Below are 18941 nucleotides of genomic sequence, written 5' to 3'. Positions count from 1 at the left end.
TCGTTTTCTAAAGTTCTCTCTGATATCAATAACGCGAACACGAATCGTCGGTACAAGTTTATTGAACGTGCGCCGAGAACTGTAAGCGTCTCGAATATTTTTCGATCCAAGAAATTTTTCGAAAACGTGAGAAAACGATGACCGAAAATTATTCGTTCAAGGACCGTTTCCACCGTGGCAAAAAAATACGTCTTCTTTTTCTCTCGTTTCGTTGAAACATTCCAAACGATCTAATTTATTAGTCTTCTACGAAAAACAAATCTCTACTCTCGTTTACCTTCGATTAAGAACGTTCGAGTTAAATCCACCAAAAAAAAAGAAAAGAAGAAAAAAAAGAAAAAAATGGCTACGCTGCGAAAGGATCGAGTAGAACATTTCTCTTCCCAAACTAGCGCTTCAAGGGATTAATTAACCGAATAAATACTGTTGCAGAGTACATACGAAAGTAGCTCGCAGAAATCACCGTTTTAGAAACGTGTTTTACACCGGAGAAAGACTCTGGAACTGAAACCGCGAGGTTCCACCGCGAGCTTTTTCACGTATGAACGTTCGTTGAAAAGCAACGAGAGGGAAGAGATACTCTTCTTCGTTTCGTTCTCGAAAGCTCGTGACAAAGCTCGTGAGAAAAGCTCGCGCGGTTCGATCGCTAAGGACACCCGGGCGAATTCCATCGCGAATTCCATCGAGCTCCGTTCGATAAATTAAATTAAGAAAAGAAATCAACGCTTTCACCGAGAACGATTCATGAGCTGGAGAAACATATCCTTAACGCAATAAAGACTATTTACAATACGGCTAATCCAGCAGCTGCGATTAAACCTCGTTCGGCATCGACAACATCATCGAATCCTGCGAGAGTTCGTCCATCGATTGTTCCGAGCCTGAAGACAGAGTTGACGGAGTTGCGATAGAGAGTAGACCTTTTCAAAGTAAAATTTTGTTTTTTGTCTTTTTGTACTAGTCAATCGATGTCGATGTTAGTTTTTCTTTTTTTTTTCAATTTTCAAACGCACGATACTCGCGCCAACAATGCGTAACGTTTTTCTCTTTTTTTTTTTCTTTCAATATCCGTGTCACACGACGAGCTAGACACTGGATAAATTCGATCAATTTATTTATTATGGACGACCGTGGAGCAACAGTGTGACGCAGATAGGGCTGCCAGACGTACCCCGTGTAAAATAAGGTTCGCGAAGTATCTCAACTATGTCGGTGAATATGTGAGAAGATAAATAAATTCAACAATTTTAAATGCTTTTCAAGCTGTCTTCGAAGGAAGCTAAAGAAACCATCTTGTGCAATTGTCGCTTGGTTTGTGTATTAGATCCTACTTGTTTGCATTTTTACTATTTTCATACGATACAGCTTTGCTCGACATTGTGAACTCGATAAAGTTTTTATCATTTTCACAGTCGCGAGACAAATTCGATCCGTAGAGGGTTGAATGCTACATTTGTTGCACCGTGTCGCAAAATTGGTAACATAGCAATTAGCGATTTACAATTGCCCTTTCTCCGAATGCACGATCAAAATTACGGTCTGACAACCCTAAACGCTCGTTCACGTTCCAGTATTCTTCACGGAGATCGTTACGAAACGGCACGGATAATTACGAATCGAATAAATTTCTGAAAATTCGGTAGATTTCATGGAACACGTTACGAATACTCGTGAGCGCGAGAAATCTCGTAAGATTGATAAAATCGAGCGTCGAGTAACATTTCGTTCGCATAAATTGTGCTCCGTTTGGTACGCGTCTAGCGAAATTCACCGTGAATTTCGTCGTTCATTAAATTATCGACATTCGGTTCACCTTGCCTCGCTTGGTACGCGATAAATGCTTATCGGTTCTTTCGAAACTTCTCGGTGTACATTGTTACTTATCGTTAGATCGAATAAAGGGGATATCCTCGTTAACGTCGTTACGTTGCTTTCCAAGAATTCATCGATAGAAGGTGAGCATCGATTACATGCAATAGAAACAATTTCATCCAAAACATGCCGGAAGACCTAAAACCCTCTTACCGTGATTATGATAAATCGAAGGTGTGGGACTCTTGCACGTAGCTGGACTGAGCTGAGGCTGCTGATGGTTGTGATGGTGGTGCTGTTGATGTTGAAAGGAATAGGTCAGATGTAAATTGATGTGCCGACCGAAATCGCCCGTAGACGCGGTAGAATTCGGAGGTGATTGATGAACTGTAACAGTAAACGATGTTTCCTGATTCGAAGCGACGATAATTGCCAATATCTCGAAGCGTAATTCCCGCGGTCCGAATAAGCGATTCACTCGAATTTAAAGAGCATCGCCCGGCTCGCGACAAACGTAAATTCCTCCGACCCGTTTTATAGAGTATCTTTGATGATACTTTTTATTTGAAAAAAATCGAGAACGATAAAATTGTTTTCAGATTACCCAAAGGAAAACAGAACAATCGATTCGGTGCTTCGCGAATTGCAATTCTAAAGGTCGAGTCGTTGAATAAATTGATACGCTTTAAATGCATACTTAATTGCTCTCCATCTTGTGAGAAATATTCGAAGAAGGAAATACGACCATAGGAAAAGTTTCATCCTCGAGAGCATTTCTTTTGGATACTTTCTTTTGGATCGACAATGCAAGAAATTCAACGACTTGTGAGAACGTATTCTTTAAATCTTGATACTCCTAAATTGGATTTCATTCTTCCACTTGAGTTCTAAATCATTTTCCCATTCTTTGTTTTTCGTGACTCGATTCGTGTACTGTACAAATACTGTATCGTTCAACGACTCAACACTTCGTGGACAAAACGAACGTTCCACGAAAATGAAAAATCGTTATCTTTATTTCACGCGATGGCAAGCGTTGAACTTTCACGCGAAAAAGTTAGAGATCGAATCGTAGTTCCGTCCCGGTGACTAGGCAGTTGCCTCGCGTTTTCGCTAGTTAAGCTGAAAGAAACAAACGCAAGAAGTACCATGTTGCCCTTTCATTTTGCCCGTGTGCAGATGCTTCTTCTGCCTCGCCCTAGAATTCTGGAACCAAACCTGCGTAACTCTTTTGCTGAGTCCGGTGACATGCGCTATCCTCTCGAGGTCTTGGCCGTCCGGATTGCTGTCCAGTTGGAAGTTCGCTTGAAGAACGGAGAGCTGTTCTTCCGTGAAGGTGGTTCTCACTCTCTTCGCCTTGTTACCGCTCTTGTGCCCACTCTCGGAGTCACCGCCTTCTGCGAAAGTACCAATTAGGGGTGCCCCACCTTCCATTTGCCTACTCGGTCCTAACCTCTATCTTTCGATCCCATTCACCGGAGTAAATAGCGCAACGGTTACCTACGAAGACGAACCGAATTGATTTTACTCCGCGAACAAGAGCTCGATTTTGCGCGCGATAAATACGCGATTACGGCTCGATTATCGAGCCCCAGGAATACGAGTTCAATCGCTATCCCGTTTCACCATATACTCGAGACGAATGGCATTTTTCGTTCCGCGTAAATACGTTCGATACGTATCTACGATTTTCGAGTAATTTGAAAATAAAGTATTCAACGCGAAGAAACCTATATTACGAGCTTCCGACAAATCGGATACACCGATTGGTTGGAAGTTATCGCGATATTCCGCACTCTAATTCGGAAACAATTTGCCTCTTGTTTCCAAGTGCCAAATTTAATCTGAATAAGCAATATGATCTACGCTTCGAACAACGGAGTTCTTGTCTTCGTAAAGACTGCGTGAAAGAGTGTCACGGTAAAAGATACACCACCGTAAAAAAGTTCACTTGGAAGAAATATTCCGGTCGAGAGAAGATCTCAATCGTAATGAAAATTCTAGTGTAAAGTTCACCGGTCGAAAATTACTCGAAACTGTCTCTATTCTACGTGCACGTGTAGCCAGGTTCTCCTTAACTCGAGACCGATCTCTCTTTCCCCCTGTAACGAGTATCTGCAGAGTCTCACCATCGGACGATGTGTTGTTGCCCTCGACGACGTCTAGATAGTGAGCTTTGCAAAGCAACCTGGCGTCCAACAGGGCAAATTGTTCTCCCGTGGATAGTTGACGAGAACAAGCGTCGCAGGCGAAGCAAGCCAAATGATACACCCTCTCTCGGGCCCTCCTCACCCAATCCCCGGCACCCACGCTGCGCCCGCATTTCGCACACTTTGCACCGAAAGTTCTGCGAACAGAAAACACTGGATTTGTCGATAATCTTGGAAAAATTTGCACCGGCGCACTATCGACGTCACAGACGCGGCAATTTTAATTCAATTACCGAATTCCTTACTCGAGTAAATCAGAATCGAGCAGCAAAATTGTACTTTGCTCTCTTTTTCTTCCAACTTTTCGAAATTATTCCTACAATATAGAGAAATATAAAATAGTGAACGGTGTTGCGTTTCCCGATGTACTGACGCATTTACTACGTTGTTCGATGAGTTTCGTCGGTTTTTCCATTGTAAAAAAAATACTACAATCTCATTTTGATTCAAACGACCCGGTACTTCGAACAACGAACAAATAATTTCTCAAGAACAGATGCTTGAACCGTACGAATAATTTGTCCTAATTTCATATTAAAATTACATCTTCGAAAGAATCGGCTCCACGTTTGTTCGAACGACCCGGTAAATCTAACAGCGGATAAATAATTTCCAAGTGTCTCGTTCACCCGAGAGGAAAGATCTATTTTTTTAAATATGTCGTCGTGACGTTCGATCTCGTGGAAACCAACGCGATCTTCGGTTCCGTAGTCTTCAATGGACAGTGGGCATTTTTTCCTCGAATTCTATTTGCAGAATCTCGCGTAGATTCCACAGTTTTTCCGCATCCGAGGCTGTGACTAACGATGCCGTCTCGTGCAGGAAAATCAGACGCGGTCGTAAAGAATTTGCACGCACGCTGCGCGCGGCCACCTGCGGCAATGGCGCCAATAAATTTCACGATGGAAGCTCGGAGAAGGATTTAGCTTCCAAGGCGTCCCTCGCCTTTAACGAATGTATCCGCCGCGTACGGGGAACACCATTTAACACCGACGGTTCCCTTGCCACTGCGTGTTCGCGTATCGAGGTGTCGATAAGCCAACCATCGACGCGAATCTAACAGAAGATTCTACCATTCGCGCGGGAAAACGCGAACTTACCGTAGATTTTATACTTGAATCCGAGCTCTAGCGCCATTAGTAATCGCACGCGAGTAGCGAAACTGTGAATCGCCAAGTTACGATATCAATTATCATTCTCGTAGTCGAAATTATTTTTAAACGAGGAAATTTCACTCCTTCGGAGTGAATTTCTCTCCTCAACTTCTCAATACTTAGCAGTGAATAATTTTCGATCGTGTCTTCGGGATTCGAGAAGGGTTCGAACTTGAATCCGAGCTTCAGCGCCATTAGTAATCGCGCGCGAGTAGCGAAACTGTGAATCGCCAAGTTACGATAGTAATTATCATTCTCGTAGCCGAAATTATTTTTAAACGAGGAAATTTTATTCCTTCGGATGTTTACTTAGCAATGAATACTTTTTGAATCGTGACTTCGGGATTCGAGAAGCGTTTGAACTTGAATCCGAGCTCCAGCGCCATTAGTAATCGCGCGCAAGTAACGAAATTGTGAATCGCCAAGTTACGATATTAATTATCATTCTACGTGTCCCAAAGGCAAATCTACACGGTGCATTGTTCTGCAAAAACGCGTTAAGATCGCGTATTTTAAAAGAGGAGTTAAAATTCTGTCCAATAGGGCTGCCATTGTTTACAAAACCGATCTTTTCAGCTTCCAATTGCACATTCCTAGCCACGTCTACGTTCTGTTGTAAATATAAAAATTGATAAATATTTAAGAGCACCTAACGATACGTTTCCCATCCGTTTCGATACGTCTCGTCGTCGTTGATTCGTTAAGGTGCGCCCAGGAACACGCGGAAGAGTAGGATTTACGCTCGTATACTCGGTAGAAGAATTATAGCGAGGTCGTAAACACAGTAGGAGGTGAAGACAGTAGCAGGTTCGAATGTCGGGATCTCAGGGACTAATTCCGTATACTTTTTCGACGCTAATTAAGGGTTCGAGGAGAGGTAGGCGTTGCTGGCCTACGCGATCCTGTAACGAGTGGCGAAAAATATATTTGGCGGTTCGTATCCTCGAAAGTACCGCGTTACACACCGCTTGAATTCATTTTAAATGCATACGTATGCAAAGTGCATCTGAAGAGCAACGAGAACAGTTTCGTAAAACTGTTCGTGTGTCGTTCGATGAAAAATTTAGATTATCCCGTTGAAAATAATTCCATTGGGAAGATACGAACTGGACTGTTCTAAATCCTGACGACAGTTTTGCAACGCTATCAACGAAACTGTTCGCTACCTGGTTACAGGTTTCCCGAGGTTGTTCACAGTTTCACAACGAAGATCCTCGAAGTAATTTTTCATCTTTTCGAAAAAAGAAAAAAATCATATGAAGTTGAATCGGACGATAAAAGACTATTCGTCGCTTTACAAGACCCACCGTCGAACCTTTCGTGTCGTCTCGATTGAATCGATACTGGAAGTAACAGGTTAGCGATACACGTCTTAGATGATAAAGCAGAGTTGGTGCAACGTTACGGGATCTCGAGGATCGAGATCGATCTCGTTGCTTCTTAAACGCAGTTTGCGTTCCTTTCGTCGTACGATTCGTAAATTTACGAATGCCAGATCGAATACGGAAACGAAGGTAGTTCTCGCGCAACGAGCACGGATGACGAGCGTTCGGGACGGTGGAGAGTGGATCGAAAGCTTGTCTGAAATCGACGTTCAGTTTTAGACGGAGCGCGACTCTGAATGGATTCTATTAGTTGGAATCTTCCGGGTGCGAACCGTGTCTTTTTGGAAAAGTGTTTCGACGTATCGGCGACGTTGCAGCCAGCCTCGTCGAGTGTCTCACGAGACACCGACACTGATGCGCGTCTTCTACTTATCGTCTATTTAAGATTCCATTCGCGTGTCAAAGATCGTTGGCCGTCGACCGTGGATTTTCATTCGCGGATATATTCCATCGCGTGAAATTTTACCCGATTCTGTAACCGATATCTTCCGTCGTCCGAAGTGACCTTTCGCACTTCGAAAGAAATTCAAACGCGAACGATACGCACTAGGTTGTTCGATGGTACAGCGCTATCGAAATATCGTGGATAGTTCGAAAAGTATAGAACGACAAAACTTATCGAAGAAGCTAGTGAAACGAACATTTTCTTATCGATGCATAGCACAATTGCACAGATACGTAATGAAATTTTGGATTGCTAAAAACACCGCGCTGCGTTTTTCGAGCGCGAGGCGGTTACAGCTCCGCTGCTCGCCGAGGAAACTGGGATGAATTTGAGAAATGCAGCTCGAAATGGTTAATCGCTCGTTACCATTAACCGGTGCACTCGGTATCGTGGAAGGAACGAACGAACCGCCACGAAAGAAAGGTTGCGTATCTGCGCGGGAAAAGAGATGCCCCTGGAGGGCCAAAAGTGTTCCCGTTTGATATTGGCGCAGGTCCACCGGCGTCGGTGCGATTATCGGGCGTACGCGGTGCTGGTGCGGCCATGAGCGTGCTCGCGTGAATGGTCGCAAGAAATAATTCGTACTTCCAATGAGAGAGCACTCCGCCGCGCTCTTAGATAACGCGTCGCGCACGAACGCGCGTTTACCTGGAAGGAGGCGAGGGTATATATGCCCGTTGGTCACCGTGGCAAATAAACGAGCAACCTGGACCCCGAAGCGCGAGCTGCGACTCCGAAGAGTATGTTTGCGTGTATGTAAACTCGCGCGGCGGAGCACGTCGCGCCGTTGCCAGAGGGATACATGTGAAAAAGGAACGAGAACCGCGGAGACGAAAACGAGCAAACCGATCACCCGATAACGGCCAAGTGGAAGGAAAGTGGATAGAAAAAGGTGGGAGAGCTGCTGGGGAGACCAGCGGGAACGAATACGGTGCTGCGCGAACTTCGCCAACAGGAACGAACGAACCGGGTGAAATCCACACGGGGAAATATTTAATCGTCGATCGAGACCGATCACCGATGGGTATCGTTGTTCCGGGGAATCCTAGGAACGATCTCGAATCGTCTCGTTGCTCGTTGAGAACACTGCGCGCCGATCTCGGAGAACGTTACGAGAGCCGAGTATCGCGTAAATACGGAACGATCGGAACAGAGACAACGTGGAATTTTTACAATATATGGAAATCGAACGTGTGTCTCTACTATCGGACAATTATTTGTAGAAGGTATTTCATGTATATAGTATACGCGAAATGTGTTTTTATTTTGGTTTAATGAGTCGCGACGATCGGAGTACATCGAGTGTTTCTTAACCGAGCGTGGATCGTTTCTGAAAATCGTGAAATGCGAACACTTCCTGTTCTCCCGATAGCGAACTATCGAGATCCAACGGGAAGTTTCGAGAGATCCCGATTATTTGAAACCGTGTGGAATTTCTTGCGCACGGGGATGCAATTCGTGGAATCCGGGCGAGCGTGCCACCTCCTCGGCTGGCGTGTTCTCCGTGCACGGAGTTTTAAAATCGGCCAAAACGTCTCGTCGAAATCCTTGAAATTTTCATTGGCGAGGTACCCGGGTAAAATACGAAGCGGTGTTCCCGCGATCGATACGATGTCCGATTCGTTTGTTTCGAGGATGGAAGACGGGAAGGAGGCTCGAGACACCTCGAGGATCGGTGTACGGAGAAATCGAAGACGTTCGTGCTAAAGTGACGGGGAGGAACGACCAAGGATGAAACGAGAAACGGAGAAAACGGAAGAGAAGCGGGAGAATCGTATTAGAAAGTGGCTCGGAAAGGAAGAGAAGCCCAGAGGTACGGAGGAGGCTCGAAGGAAGAGAAACTTGGCTCTCTCGTCTTGGAAAGTGATCTCCAGTGGCGCATGTTTCGCAGCCACTTGGTTCTTCCTATACTCCCACGAACACTTCCCGCGGTTGTCCGCGAAGAAATGATACAAGAACACGGAACATGCCCTGCGAGTCTTTCGATCCTCCGTAACACCACCGAGCGGTTATCCTTTCGGGATAAAATGCTCGATTTTCGTCGTTGAATTTTTTCCTAGATGTTCGCGAACAAGACCCAGACGTTCGCGAAGAACACCACGGATCGAAACAATTTTAAAATTCACGTGTACGATAAAGTATCGGGTTGTTCGAAAAGTCGTTTCGTTTTCCAAAATGGAGAATATGTAATTTAATAAAATGCACTCTAAAAGAATCGTGTTTCATTTTCACCGAAAAAACGAAACGACTTTCCGAACGACCATAGTAATTACTTGTAAAAAGAAACACACTGTCGCTACAGAGAGAAAAAACCATTTCTTGATAGGACCAATAGCGCACCGACCCTCGAACCCTGATCTCGCTCGTATTTTCCAAACGATGTTGAAAAATTTAAACGAAACGTACACGTTTAACCTCGAGCGATATCTCTTTCGAAGAAACGCTCGAATTCTAAAATCTCATCTCAATTCGAAAAGTCGCGGTACCGAGAGCGTGGAAACTGTGATCGTTGTCGCGGCGGACTCTCGATGGTTGGCGTCGTTTTTCAGTTCCCCGTCGTGAACCGAGACCAGGGATCGAAACTCGGCGGCAGAGGGCAGCCCTCGAGATACCCCCGGTTTCTACGGTTGGTTCGTTGGTTGGTTGGTTGGTTCGTTCGAAAAAGCGCTGGGAGCTACGCCGGTGTAAACGGTAGCCGTGTAGCGGCAAGACACGAGCATGGTACACGACACACGCACGCACGGCCAGATGAATGGCTCGAAAGGTGGGTGTTATGGGTGCACCAAGAGGAGCACCCGGAGATGCATCCGCTGGCAACGACAAGCAGAAGCACGACGGTGGGGGCTTCACGGCCGAGTCCGGTGTGGTCGGTTGTGTGCGCCGCGACCGGTAATTAAACAACGACTAGTGGCCATTAGCCCATTATCATATTCATGAACACGGAAAGTGCATCCCGATTCCTCGTCCGGTTCCTCCGGCGACGATCGAGCCTAGCTGTTTATACGGGATGTGTTCGCGTATACAGAACCCCCCATCGCCCCCCGCCGACCCGCCCAGCCACCCGAAGATATCTTATGGGGCCACGCGACTACCCCGGTGGCCCCACCGCCCCATTCCGGACAGAGAAAGTACGGGGTACCTCGCTCCCTAGATCCACGACTATTTAGCACTCTGTTACGTTGCGTCCCGCGACAACCGCTCGCGGGATTAAGAGGACATTCCGCGCCGGGACCGAGGAGATATTTGCTAGCTCGGTATCGGGATAGCTAATGGAGTTGATTGTTTCGTACCCGGTTCACCGCGACGAGAGAGAGGGTGAAAATTATACGTAACTTCGGGACACGGATTCGCGGAGAAACGGTTCTCCCGAGAGTCGACGATCAAGGTGGATACTTGAACCGGGATGGTGGGTCACCCTGGACCCGAGGCTCGAAGCACGAGATCGGTTCGTACGCAAGAGAGATTTCTTTTCGATCGTTTCGAAGGGAGAATATTTCCCCAAATTAATCTCGAGGGTTGGTTTCTCACGGAGTGTTCGTTTCGCCAAATTAATCTCGAGATTGAAAACTTTGGTTTCTTTCGTTTACCGGTACAATTTCGTTGTTCTTGGACGAACGTTTAAATTCGATTCAAGTACAACGTACGAAAGATTTTTATTTCAACACGGGACAAGAACTTTCTCGTATTATTACGAACGTAATTTAGCATCAGAGAGGATGTAACGCACAATCGTAAATTCATGAAACGGAGAACAGTGAATCTCACGCGGATAGACGACGACCATAAAATACATACGTGCATTTTAATCCTATTGTTTCTTAACCGACCGGTAATTCATTCCTTGCAACAGGAACTTCTTCGTCGACGCCTACGCCAATGTCTAGGAAGGGATTTGAATTTTGAGCGAGCCCGTTGTCGATTGTGGGGATTCTTTTACCATAGTCGTCGTAGATCCAATCTGAAGGAAGCCCGCGAGACGCGTTCCAGTCAAAAACAACGAAAATTAATCCCTGAGGGAATCTTCTTACGTGATCTTCAGCCTCATTGTTTTCGCGCCGAGGACGACTAAAACCTATTATCCCGTTGTAATCTAACTTTTATGATAATCGTAGAGAACGATCTACGAACTTTCCATGTTAACGTTTCAAAAATATAGACGTGCGACAACATCCGGTTTTAAAATAGTTCACTTCGAGACAAATTCTTTTTAAATTTCCCCGTATATTTTACAAAATGTAACACACGTCCTTCTTTTAGACACCACGAACGCAATATTATTTAATCCTTCTATTTACAAATCTCAATATTGACTTGCTTTACAAATTCCACTTTACTACCCAAACCTTTCAAAATCGTAGCAGAGTACGATCATTGTACGAACGAACATTTCTATTCCATTTCCATTCAACCTTTGATACAACTATCGAGCTTCCACTTTTTCTTACCATTTCCTTCTATAATTGATCTGTCGACTTTTTCTGCATCGTAAGATCGAATTATAAAACTATTTCTTTATATAAAAAATACAAGCAAATTACAAACCATCGCGACCCTCGTAGCCATAATCTCGACGATAAAAAAGAAAAAATAGAAGAGCAACGAGGGTGACGAACCATTTCGTGGCCCAGCCACTGTACTTTCATCTTGCCTCGACTACCCCGTAAATAGTATCGATTAGGTCACATCGTATCGACATTTCAATCGCGAATCGTGAATTATTTTTCTCAACTTTTCCAACCTCGTGAGATCAAATTCTATCTCTGATCTCATAATTTCATATTTCGTATCGGAATCGCGTTACGAAACTATTTCTTTATATTAAAAATAGAAGCAAATTACGAACCATCGCGACCCTCGTAGTAATAATTCTCCTTACGCGATCGTTCCTCGAGTTTCGTTTCGACGATAAAAAAGAAAAAAATAGAAGAGCAACGAGGGTGACGGACCATTTGGTGGCCCAGCCACTGTACTCTTATCGCGTAGCACGAACCACCCCGTAAATAGTATTAATTAGGTCACATTGTATAAACATTTCAATCGGTGAATCGGACAGCACATTCCGGAGCGATGTCCCCGTCTCTGGCCGCTTCGAGGGACCCGCGCGGTATAGTTTTCGATCATTTATCACGGCGGTCCGAGCGAGCGTAGATCGAGGAGGTGGCTTCGCCTCTTTCGAAGACGCTTGTCGACGAGTCTACGGGTCGTGGATCCTGTCGACCGGGTCATCGTAAGCCAGCATTACGAGGCGAAAAGCATGAGTCAAAAAAATTACGCGGCGGATTCCTCCGGACCTCCCGCACACACGACTTTGACTCCCCAAAGACAGACGGCTCGAAAAATCCGGCAACTGTCTTCACAGAGAACGCCGACACCGTTGCGAAATTTCTGATTGCGCTTCCAGGCTCGTACGCTCTTGTCCCGGTTATGAAATATGTTGTTCGTCGCCTTTCAATATACCGTGAATAATTATTATCCATTGTCCCCCTTAAATTCGTGGCGAGCATCGGCGCGGTGTTACGTTTCGATTATTCTCGTCCGGTCTCCCGGTATCTCTGAACGCGTTCCGCTCGCGAAAATCGAAGCTATTGTAATTAATTTAACCGAAAACACAATGCGTACCGTGTCGGTGCGTTTGACGTCTTACTCGAGATTTCGTCTTTATTCTCCGGTCGTGAGATTGCGTTACGATGCGAGGTGTCTTGTAACGCGTGGGTAATATTTCGCGAGTGGATGCAGTACCCAAGAGAAACGTAAGAGTTCTGATTTATTTCATCTTCTTAGGGGGGTACAGCGAATTTTGCGTTACGAAATTTTACGAACTTTTGCGCACAGCTCGAAACGAAGAACCACGTGTAATTATTTCCGGGCAATATCGTCGAGAAATCCAATTTTATTTCGACGAAGAATTTTTATTATCAATGTCCTTCGAGTTGACGTAAAAGTGGTCCTCGCTGAACGGAAAGTACGCGTGTTGGGTAAATGCGTTCTATGGGATTTCTTTCTTCCCAGGAGTACACTGATTTCCGCGTTCGATAACGTAGACAGCGATACTGGTCGCGCGTCACGATCGGATATCACGATACGTGATTTAGACAGGCCGGTGCAACACAGCCAGGTGACCGGACCAACTTTGATCGACAGTTGGATAAACACGTTGGAAAGTCTTCGACTCTGGCTCCCTATCCACAATCGACCAGTCACTTCGAGCTTCTTTCGCTTCGATCGCCTCTCTATATTACTTTCTCGACCTTCCTCCCTACGAAAATATTCGAAAGATCCTCGATCGAAAACGCTATCGTGCAACGAAACGGAGAAACGTGTGTCGAACAATGTGTCGCTGTATCCGATTCGAATCGTCCGCGATAACGCAAGAAAGAACCACACCGTTCGAAAATACTCCGAATCGTTGCATTCCGGAGTGAAACGGCTCCGACGGTGCGAATTATTAACAAGCTTCGTCGTCGATAAGATAAAATGTCCGAAAGTTTATTCGAATGTTGCATCTCGACGAGTAATTGCAGTATCTTGCGATCGGTGGTCCAGTAACGAGGGACGAGTCGAGAAAATAATTTTCTTCGACGTTGAATGGAAACTTTGATCGCAATCTCTGTTCTCGAACTTGTCAGGAACGAAATTACAATTTTAACTCGTAAATATCGCCAATAAATACGCAGAATTTAAAACCAATCGATCGCATTGCTCGCCGATCGACTAAGTAGATTTAGTTAAATATAACCTTCGATCGAATCTGGTTGGACTGTTTTCAAATTACTCGTCGCATGGTAATTCGATCTATTTGCAACTTTATCCGCGCGACACGGAGCTATTAGAATTTTTCAAATACGTGGTTAGAAGCAAGTGTACATCGAAGTGCAAAAGGAAAACGACAATTTTAATAAGCACCGGGAACACGTATCGCGCACTCGCATCGGCTGGACGTAGAAATTCATTTTCCGATTGGTCGTCGCGCCAGCTTCCAGAATTTATGCGAATAGAAAGTAGAGAGAGGCAGGTAATTTTTCCACGGTATCGAACTTCTCTCGAAAAACTGTACGATTTGCCACTAAATATCAACCGGATCCCGACCTCGTAAACAGAAAGTTACGTTTTCCAACGATTCGTGATTCTTCTTCTCGAATATAGTCTAAAAGAAATCGTAAAATCTCAAAGTTGCTACGAACTGTTTCCCGCGGGTACTGTCTAAATGAATAATAACGAATAGAAAATTCGTTACGCGCAACGATTGAACGATCGAGCTTACCGCGAGTCCGCTAGCCAAGTTTCACTGCGCGGGAAAAAATGTTCACCGACAGCGAGCAAATTACGTTAACGGAGTGTCGCGTCCAGTATGTTAATACGCGTGAAGGTTAATTCGTGAACATAAAAAAAATGTCGCGCTGGCTGCCCATAGAGACGTTAACGTTAATTTACATTCGGCTGTCGATGGTTTGAAAAATCGTTGACAGGTTGTCGCGAGGCACAATTCAACGATTCGTTCGAGCCGATCGAGGATCGGACATCGAGGATCGACCGGTATAGGTACGCAACGACCCGCTATTTATTGTATCGATAACGCAAACATTGCGCGCCACAGTTTTACGATGCTTTATTATTCGTACGATCGATCTATCGGGCGTTAAATATTGTACAGCTATATTCGCTTTCTCGTCGCCGTCGCCGTTATCTCGATAATTGAATCTGTTTCGACCGCTAAATTGCGGTTACAGGAAAGCGTAGATCTTTGACGACACAGTGGCAATTACGCGCACTGTACCTCGCGATTTATGTTACTTGTCTCGCTGTTACGTTTCAACGGTAGCCAACGCTACGTCGACTCGTTGCTGCGCCGCTTCGTTAATAATGTCAGTCGATATCTGCATTAGTCGATCTTTACGCAGGCTACCTTTTTCACCAAACGTGTCTCTAATTTCGTTCCGAGAAATATTTGTAACGTGCGTCGTTGCTCCGTACGATCGTTCGCGGTAAAACTCCAATTGCAACACGGTAAGTGAATTCGAGACTTGGCTATTCCTACGAAATTTGTTTTCTTATTTCGATCGACCCTTGAATACCACTTGCATCCGTGGTGAAAGAAAATTTCAATCGAATAAATATCTCTCAGTCCACTCGCGTTAATTATGGATTAACGATATGCTGCAAAATCGATGCAAGATATGTCTAGTAACATTCAAAAATTGAACGTTTCTATGTTTCGCTTATAATGTAGCAAACTGCATCATAACGGAGCGAACTACATCCAAGATGGATCCAAGTTTCGGATAGTTTAATTCAACCGAGTGGTCCGCATCGTGTTGTTCGTATCGGAGTAATTGACCATTGAAACATTCCCTTTGGATGTATACGGCGAGTGGTAAAATTAATTACGTGGACAAGTACAATGGAACACCGGTAATCGCAGCAAAGCGAACCGTCCTGAAACGATTCGGTACTGAAAAACAGGACCGAATGTAGCAAGGAGGTACCCCGCTTACACGATACATCCACGCTGCCATTGGTCGCCACCACTCGCGACTTCCACCTCCAACTTCGCTCGTTGCTAAGCGACCAGCCCCTCCACGCGTCAACGCGATGCAACAAACGAAGTTCTCGCGCGATCATCGAGGTTCTATCGTATATTCCCACACATCGTCGCAGCACCGACGCGTCTTTTAACGTATTTATTGGGTTGTTCGGAAAGTGGTTTCGTTTTTATTTTTTTTACGGTGAAAATGAAACACGATTCTTTTAGAGTCCATGAACAGTTTATTAAATTATACATTCTCCATTTTGGAAAACGAAATCATTTTCCGAACAATCGATCGATTTCAACAACGCGAACTATTCGTCTTAGTTTTAATTTCCTTCGTTTATTAAACATCGATGCCAAATTTACTTTCAAATTTCAACCCTCGGTTCAGCAAAAATATTTTTGAACGTTATTTTCTCTCGACACTCGTCATTTGTCAATGTATCCTCGTTTAAACTACAGTTGTATACTTTCCAATTCGACCCTACTTCTCCCGATACTCCTGGTTCGTTAAAATATCTTTATTTGAACTAAAGTTATAGTAGGTTGTCCGATCAAAATTTAACGAACAATCTAGTACTTCCGTTCGATTGTTCGCAACTGCTTGCAATTCGTAGACGAGTAATTCTATTTTTGTAGGATTCGTCCAAAATTCGATTCAACTTCGTCGTCGGTTCGCTGAATGAAACTTACGAGCCAAAGAGTGATAGTAAATTGATCTTTCGTTCAGAGAGCGTAATCGTGCCTGCGGTAGAACCGCATTCCCTTCAGGAAGCAAGAGTGTTGATCGTGCAGCGGCCTGACACGGGCGCAGCATCTCGGACATCTCGAGTGTCAAGGGTTAAAGCATCCTTATTTAAACCGAGTTACACTTTCCATTCGACACTGCTAATGTCCATTACCGCGCACAATTTATAGACAAGTAATTCTATTTAACACTGTTCGATCGAATTTTCTACGACGATGCGCACAGTGAAATTTACGAGCGAAAATATAACTTGTTCGATCACATGATCCTTTCCGACTGCGTGCACTTTCAAAAACGAATATCTCTCTCTTCTCTCAAAATTTATTCTCTCTTCTTTCTCAACCATTTTGAGTTTTCTTGACTCTCGCCAAAACGAACTTGGGTCGCACAAGACTCAAGTTTCACGACAATTAAAACTTCTGCCTATCGGGAAAAGTTAGGAACACATCCGTGTCATTTGAAACTCTCGTCTTTTAGACACTCGACGCAGCAGTCGAAATATTTTAAGAATGTTTCCGTACGTTTACAATGGCCGAACACTGGACTAACGATAATTTTGTGCAGAAATTGTACAGAAAATTGACAAATATTACTTATTTCCTAAACATCCTGATCCTTCTTTTCAATTTATCAATTATCAATTCTTTACAATACCTCTATATCGTTTCTCCATAACAAACTTGTTCTTTTTTCGTAACAATTTATCAATTCTTTACAATAAATCTATATGTTTTTTCCAATACTACTTTTCTACAATAAACCAATTCGTGAAATGCAAGGGGAGAAAGTTACACTTTCGAAGTCTGTTTGTGCGCGATATCGGGTCGGGAACGATCCAAACCCTCTTCCCCACGAGGTCGATCTCCACCGAGATCGTAATATTGAAATAATTCTACTTAACGTCGTTCGAGCGAATTCTTCTTCGCGCTGAAAATACGTAGAATGGAAGTAGCAATAGGAAACGGATATTTCGCTTACAGAGCGTAATCGTGCCTGCAGTAGAGCCGCATTCCCTTCAGGAAGCAAGAGTGTTGATCGTGCAGGGGCCTGGCACAGGCGCAGCATCTCAGACACCTCGAGTGCCAAGTTCGACCGCCGACGCACAGAACGGTACGCTCGCGGACACGTTCTCCACAGCCGCCGCACTCCATCACGCTCGGGGACATTTCCGGTCCTATCAGACCGCCGGTGGTTTCAGGAGCAGCGAGATTCGGACCGGTGCCGTCGCAGACGCTCTCGCTAGTCATGTCCTCCACTTCCGTCTGGAACATCGGACAAAAACGTTATAATCCGTAGGCCTTCGATCGCGAGAAACGATTTCTTCCGGTTGAGAAAAGATACGGGTACCTCGCGCAAAAATTGGATATCGCGCGGGAAATCTACGAGTATCCAGAGTCGCGTATCTCGCGACGAATTTATTTAGCAAATTGGGAGAAGAAGTGCAAGATTGTAACAAACGAGATAGTTTTTTCACGCAATTCTGGGTGGGTCGTACCATTTCGAATCGCAGTGCAATCTTCTGGTCCGTATAGTTGTGCGTTACTTTTTATACGTATTTTTTTTTTCTTCGACGAGCGCGTACATTTCCACACATCGGCATTACCGTGGTTCTTTGTACAGGGTATTTTAAAATCAGTTCAAATCGATCGATCTCGCGTCGATTGTCCGTCACGCGGGAAACAATACATAATTGTACAACAAAGTGAACGTTTCCCCGTTCATTTCCCTGTGTAATACATCGCGTCACCCTATCCCGTACGAAATACAACCATCGAACTATCGGACGCTCTTGTCACGAAAACAGCGGCGCGTTTGATGGATGCGTCCGTTTCGATCGATCTGTTTCAACGCGGTTCGCTACGGGTGTTATTCGCGCGAGCTTTCCCATCCTTTGAAAAGTACGCGCGTTTTCGTGTCCCGTGCATTCTGCAGTTCTCTTTCCTATCGTCGGTGCCCTTTCAAACGCACATTTTAACGATAACGTAAGAAGAAAGGAATATCGAAAGCAAAATGGGATTTCTGATCTATCGAACCAAACTCTTTCGTTGACGAAGTACAACAATTTAAGTAAAAATTCCTCGTATACTTACAAACCGTAGTGAAAGTATAAGAAGAAAGGAGTACCGAAACCAAAATGGGATTTCCAGTCGAACCAAACCCTCCCATTGACGAAGTATAACAATTTAAGTAAAAACTCCTCGCGTATTTTGAAATCGTAATGAAAATATAAGAAAAAAGGAAAGCGAAACGGGATTTCCAATCGACCAAACTCCTCCGTAGCTGAAAATTAACAATTTACCTGATATCCTCGTGAAGAAATTTTAAACGATAATGAAAACGTAAGAAGAAAGGAACATCGAAACCAAAATGGGATTTCCAGTCGAACCAAACCCTCCCATTGACCAAGCGTAACAATTTACGTAAAATCCCTCGCGTACATTTAAACCGTAATGAAGATATAATAAGAAAGGAGTATCGAAAGCGAACGAGATTTCCAATCGATCGAACACCTCCGTAGCAGAGAACCAACCATCGACGATGATTCGTCGTAGCTACACCGATATTCGTAAAAGTCCGTGCCGAGTGTCCCGCAATCTCCCGCGAAGGATCATCGAAGTCTCCGCTAATTCGTAGTTTACAGAGTCGACGTGTCGAATGGC

The 18941-nt window shown here is 44.5% G+C and overlaps 1 protein-coding gene across 1 annotated transcript; it reads right to left on the bottom strand.

The window, feature by feature from the left end:
* Positions 1 to 813: 813 nt before the first annotated feature.
* On the bottom strand, positions 814 to 17432 carry Awh (LIM/homeobox protein arrowhead). The gene is made up of 5 exons (XM_076325255.1): positions 17260 to 17432; positions 3942 to 4159; positions 2961 to 3209; positions 2026 to 2199; positions 814 to 890 (listed from the first exon to the last, which is right to left on the bottom strand). The coding sequence occupies exons 1-5, from the start codon at positions 17430 to 17432 to the stop codon at positions 814 to 816; spliced, it is 891 nt and encodes a 296-aa protein (XP_076181370.1).
* Positions 17433 to 18941: the final 1509 nt, after the last annotated feature.

Source organism: Ptiloglossa arizonensis, chromosome 13, assembly GCF_051014685.1.
Source record: "Ptiloglossa arizonensis isolate GNS036 chromosome 13, iyPtiAriz1_principal, whole genome shotgun sequence".
Taxonomy (NCBI): Eukaryota; Metazoa; Arthropoda; class Insecta; order Hymenoptera; family Colletidae; genus Ptiloglossa; species Ptiloglossa arizonensis.
Note: the sequence above shows the minus strand (reverse complement) of the source record. Positions and strands in the feature narration are given on the sequence as shown.

Bases quoted from the DNA above. Each gene is read 5' to 3' on its own strand.
- Awh (XM_076325255.1), bottom strand. From the start codon at position 17,432: ATGGAGTGCGGCGGCTGTGGAGAACGTGTCCGCGAGCGTACCGTTCTG. The intron at 4,160-17,259 runs GTAAGCGAAATA...TTCTGTTCGCAG, and splicing joins TGCAGGCACGATTACGCTCT to AACTTTCGGTGCAAAGTGTG. The intron at 3,210-3,941 runs GTGAGACTCTGC...GTACTTTCGCAG, and splicing joins CAACAACACATCGTCCGATG to AAGGCGGTGACTCCGAGAGT.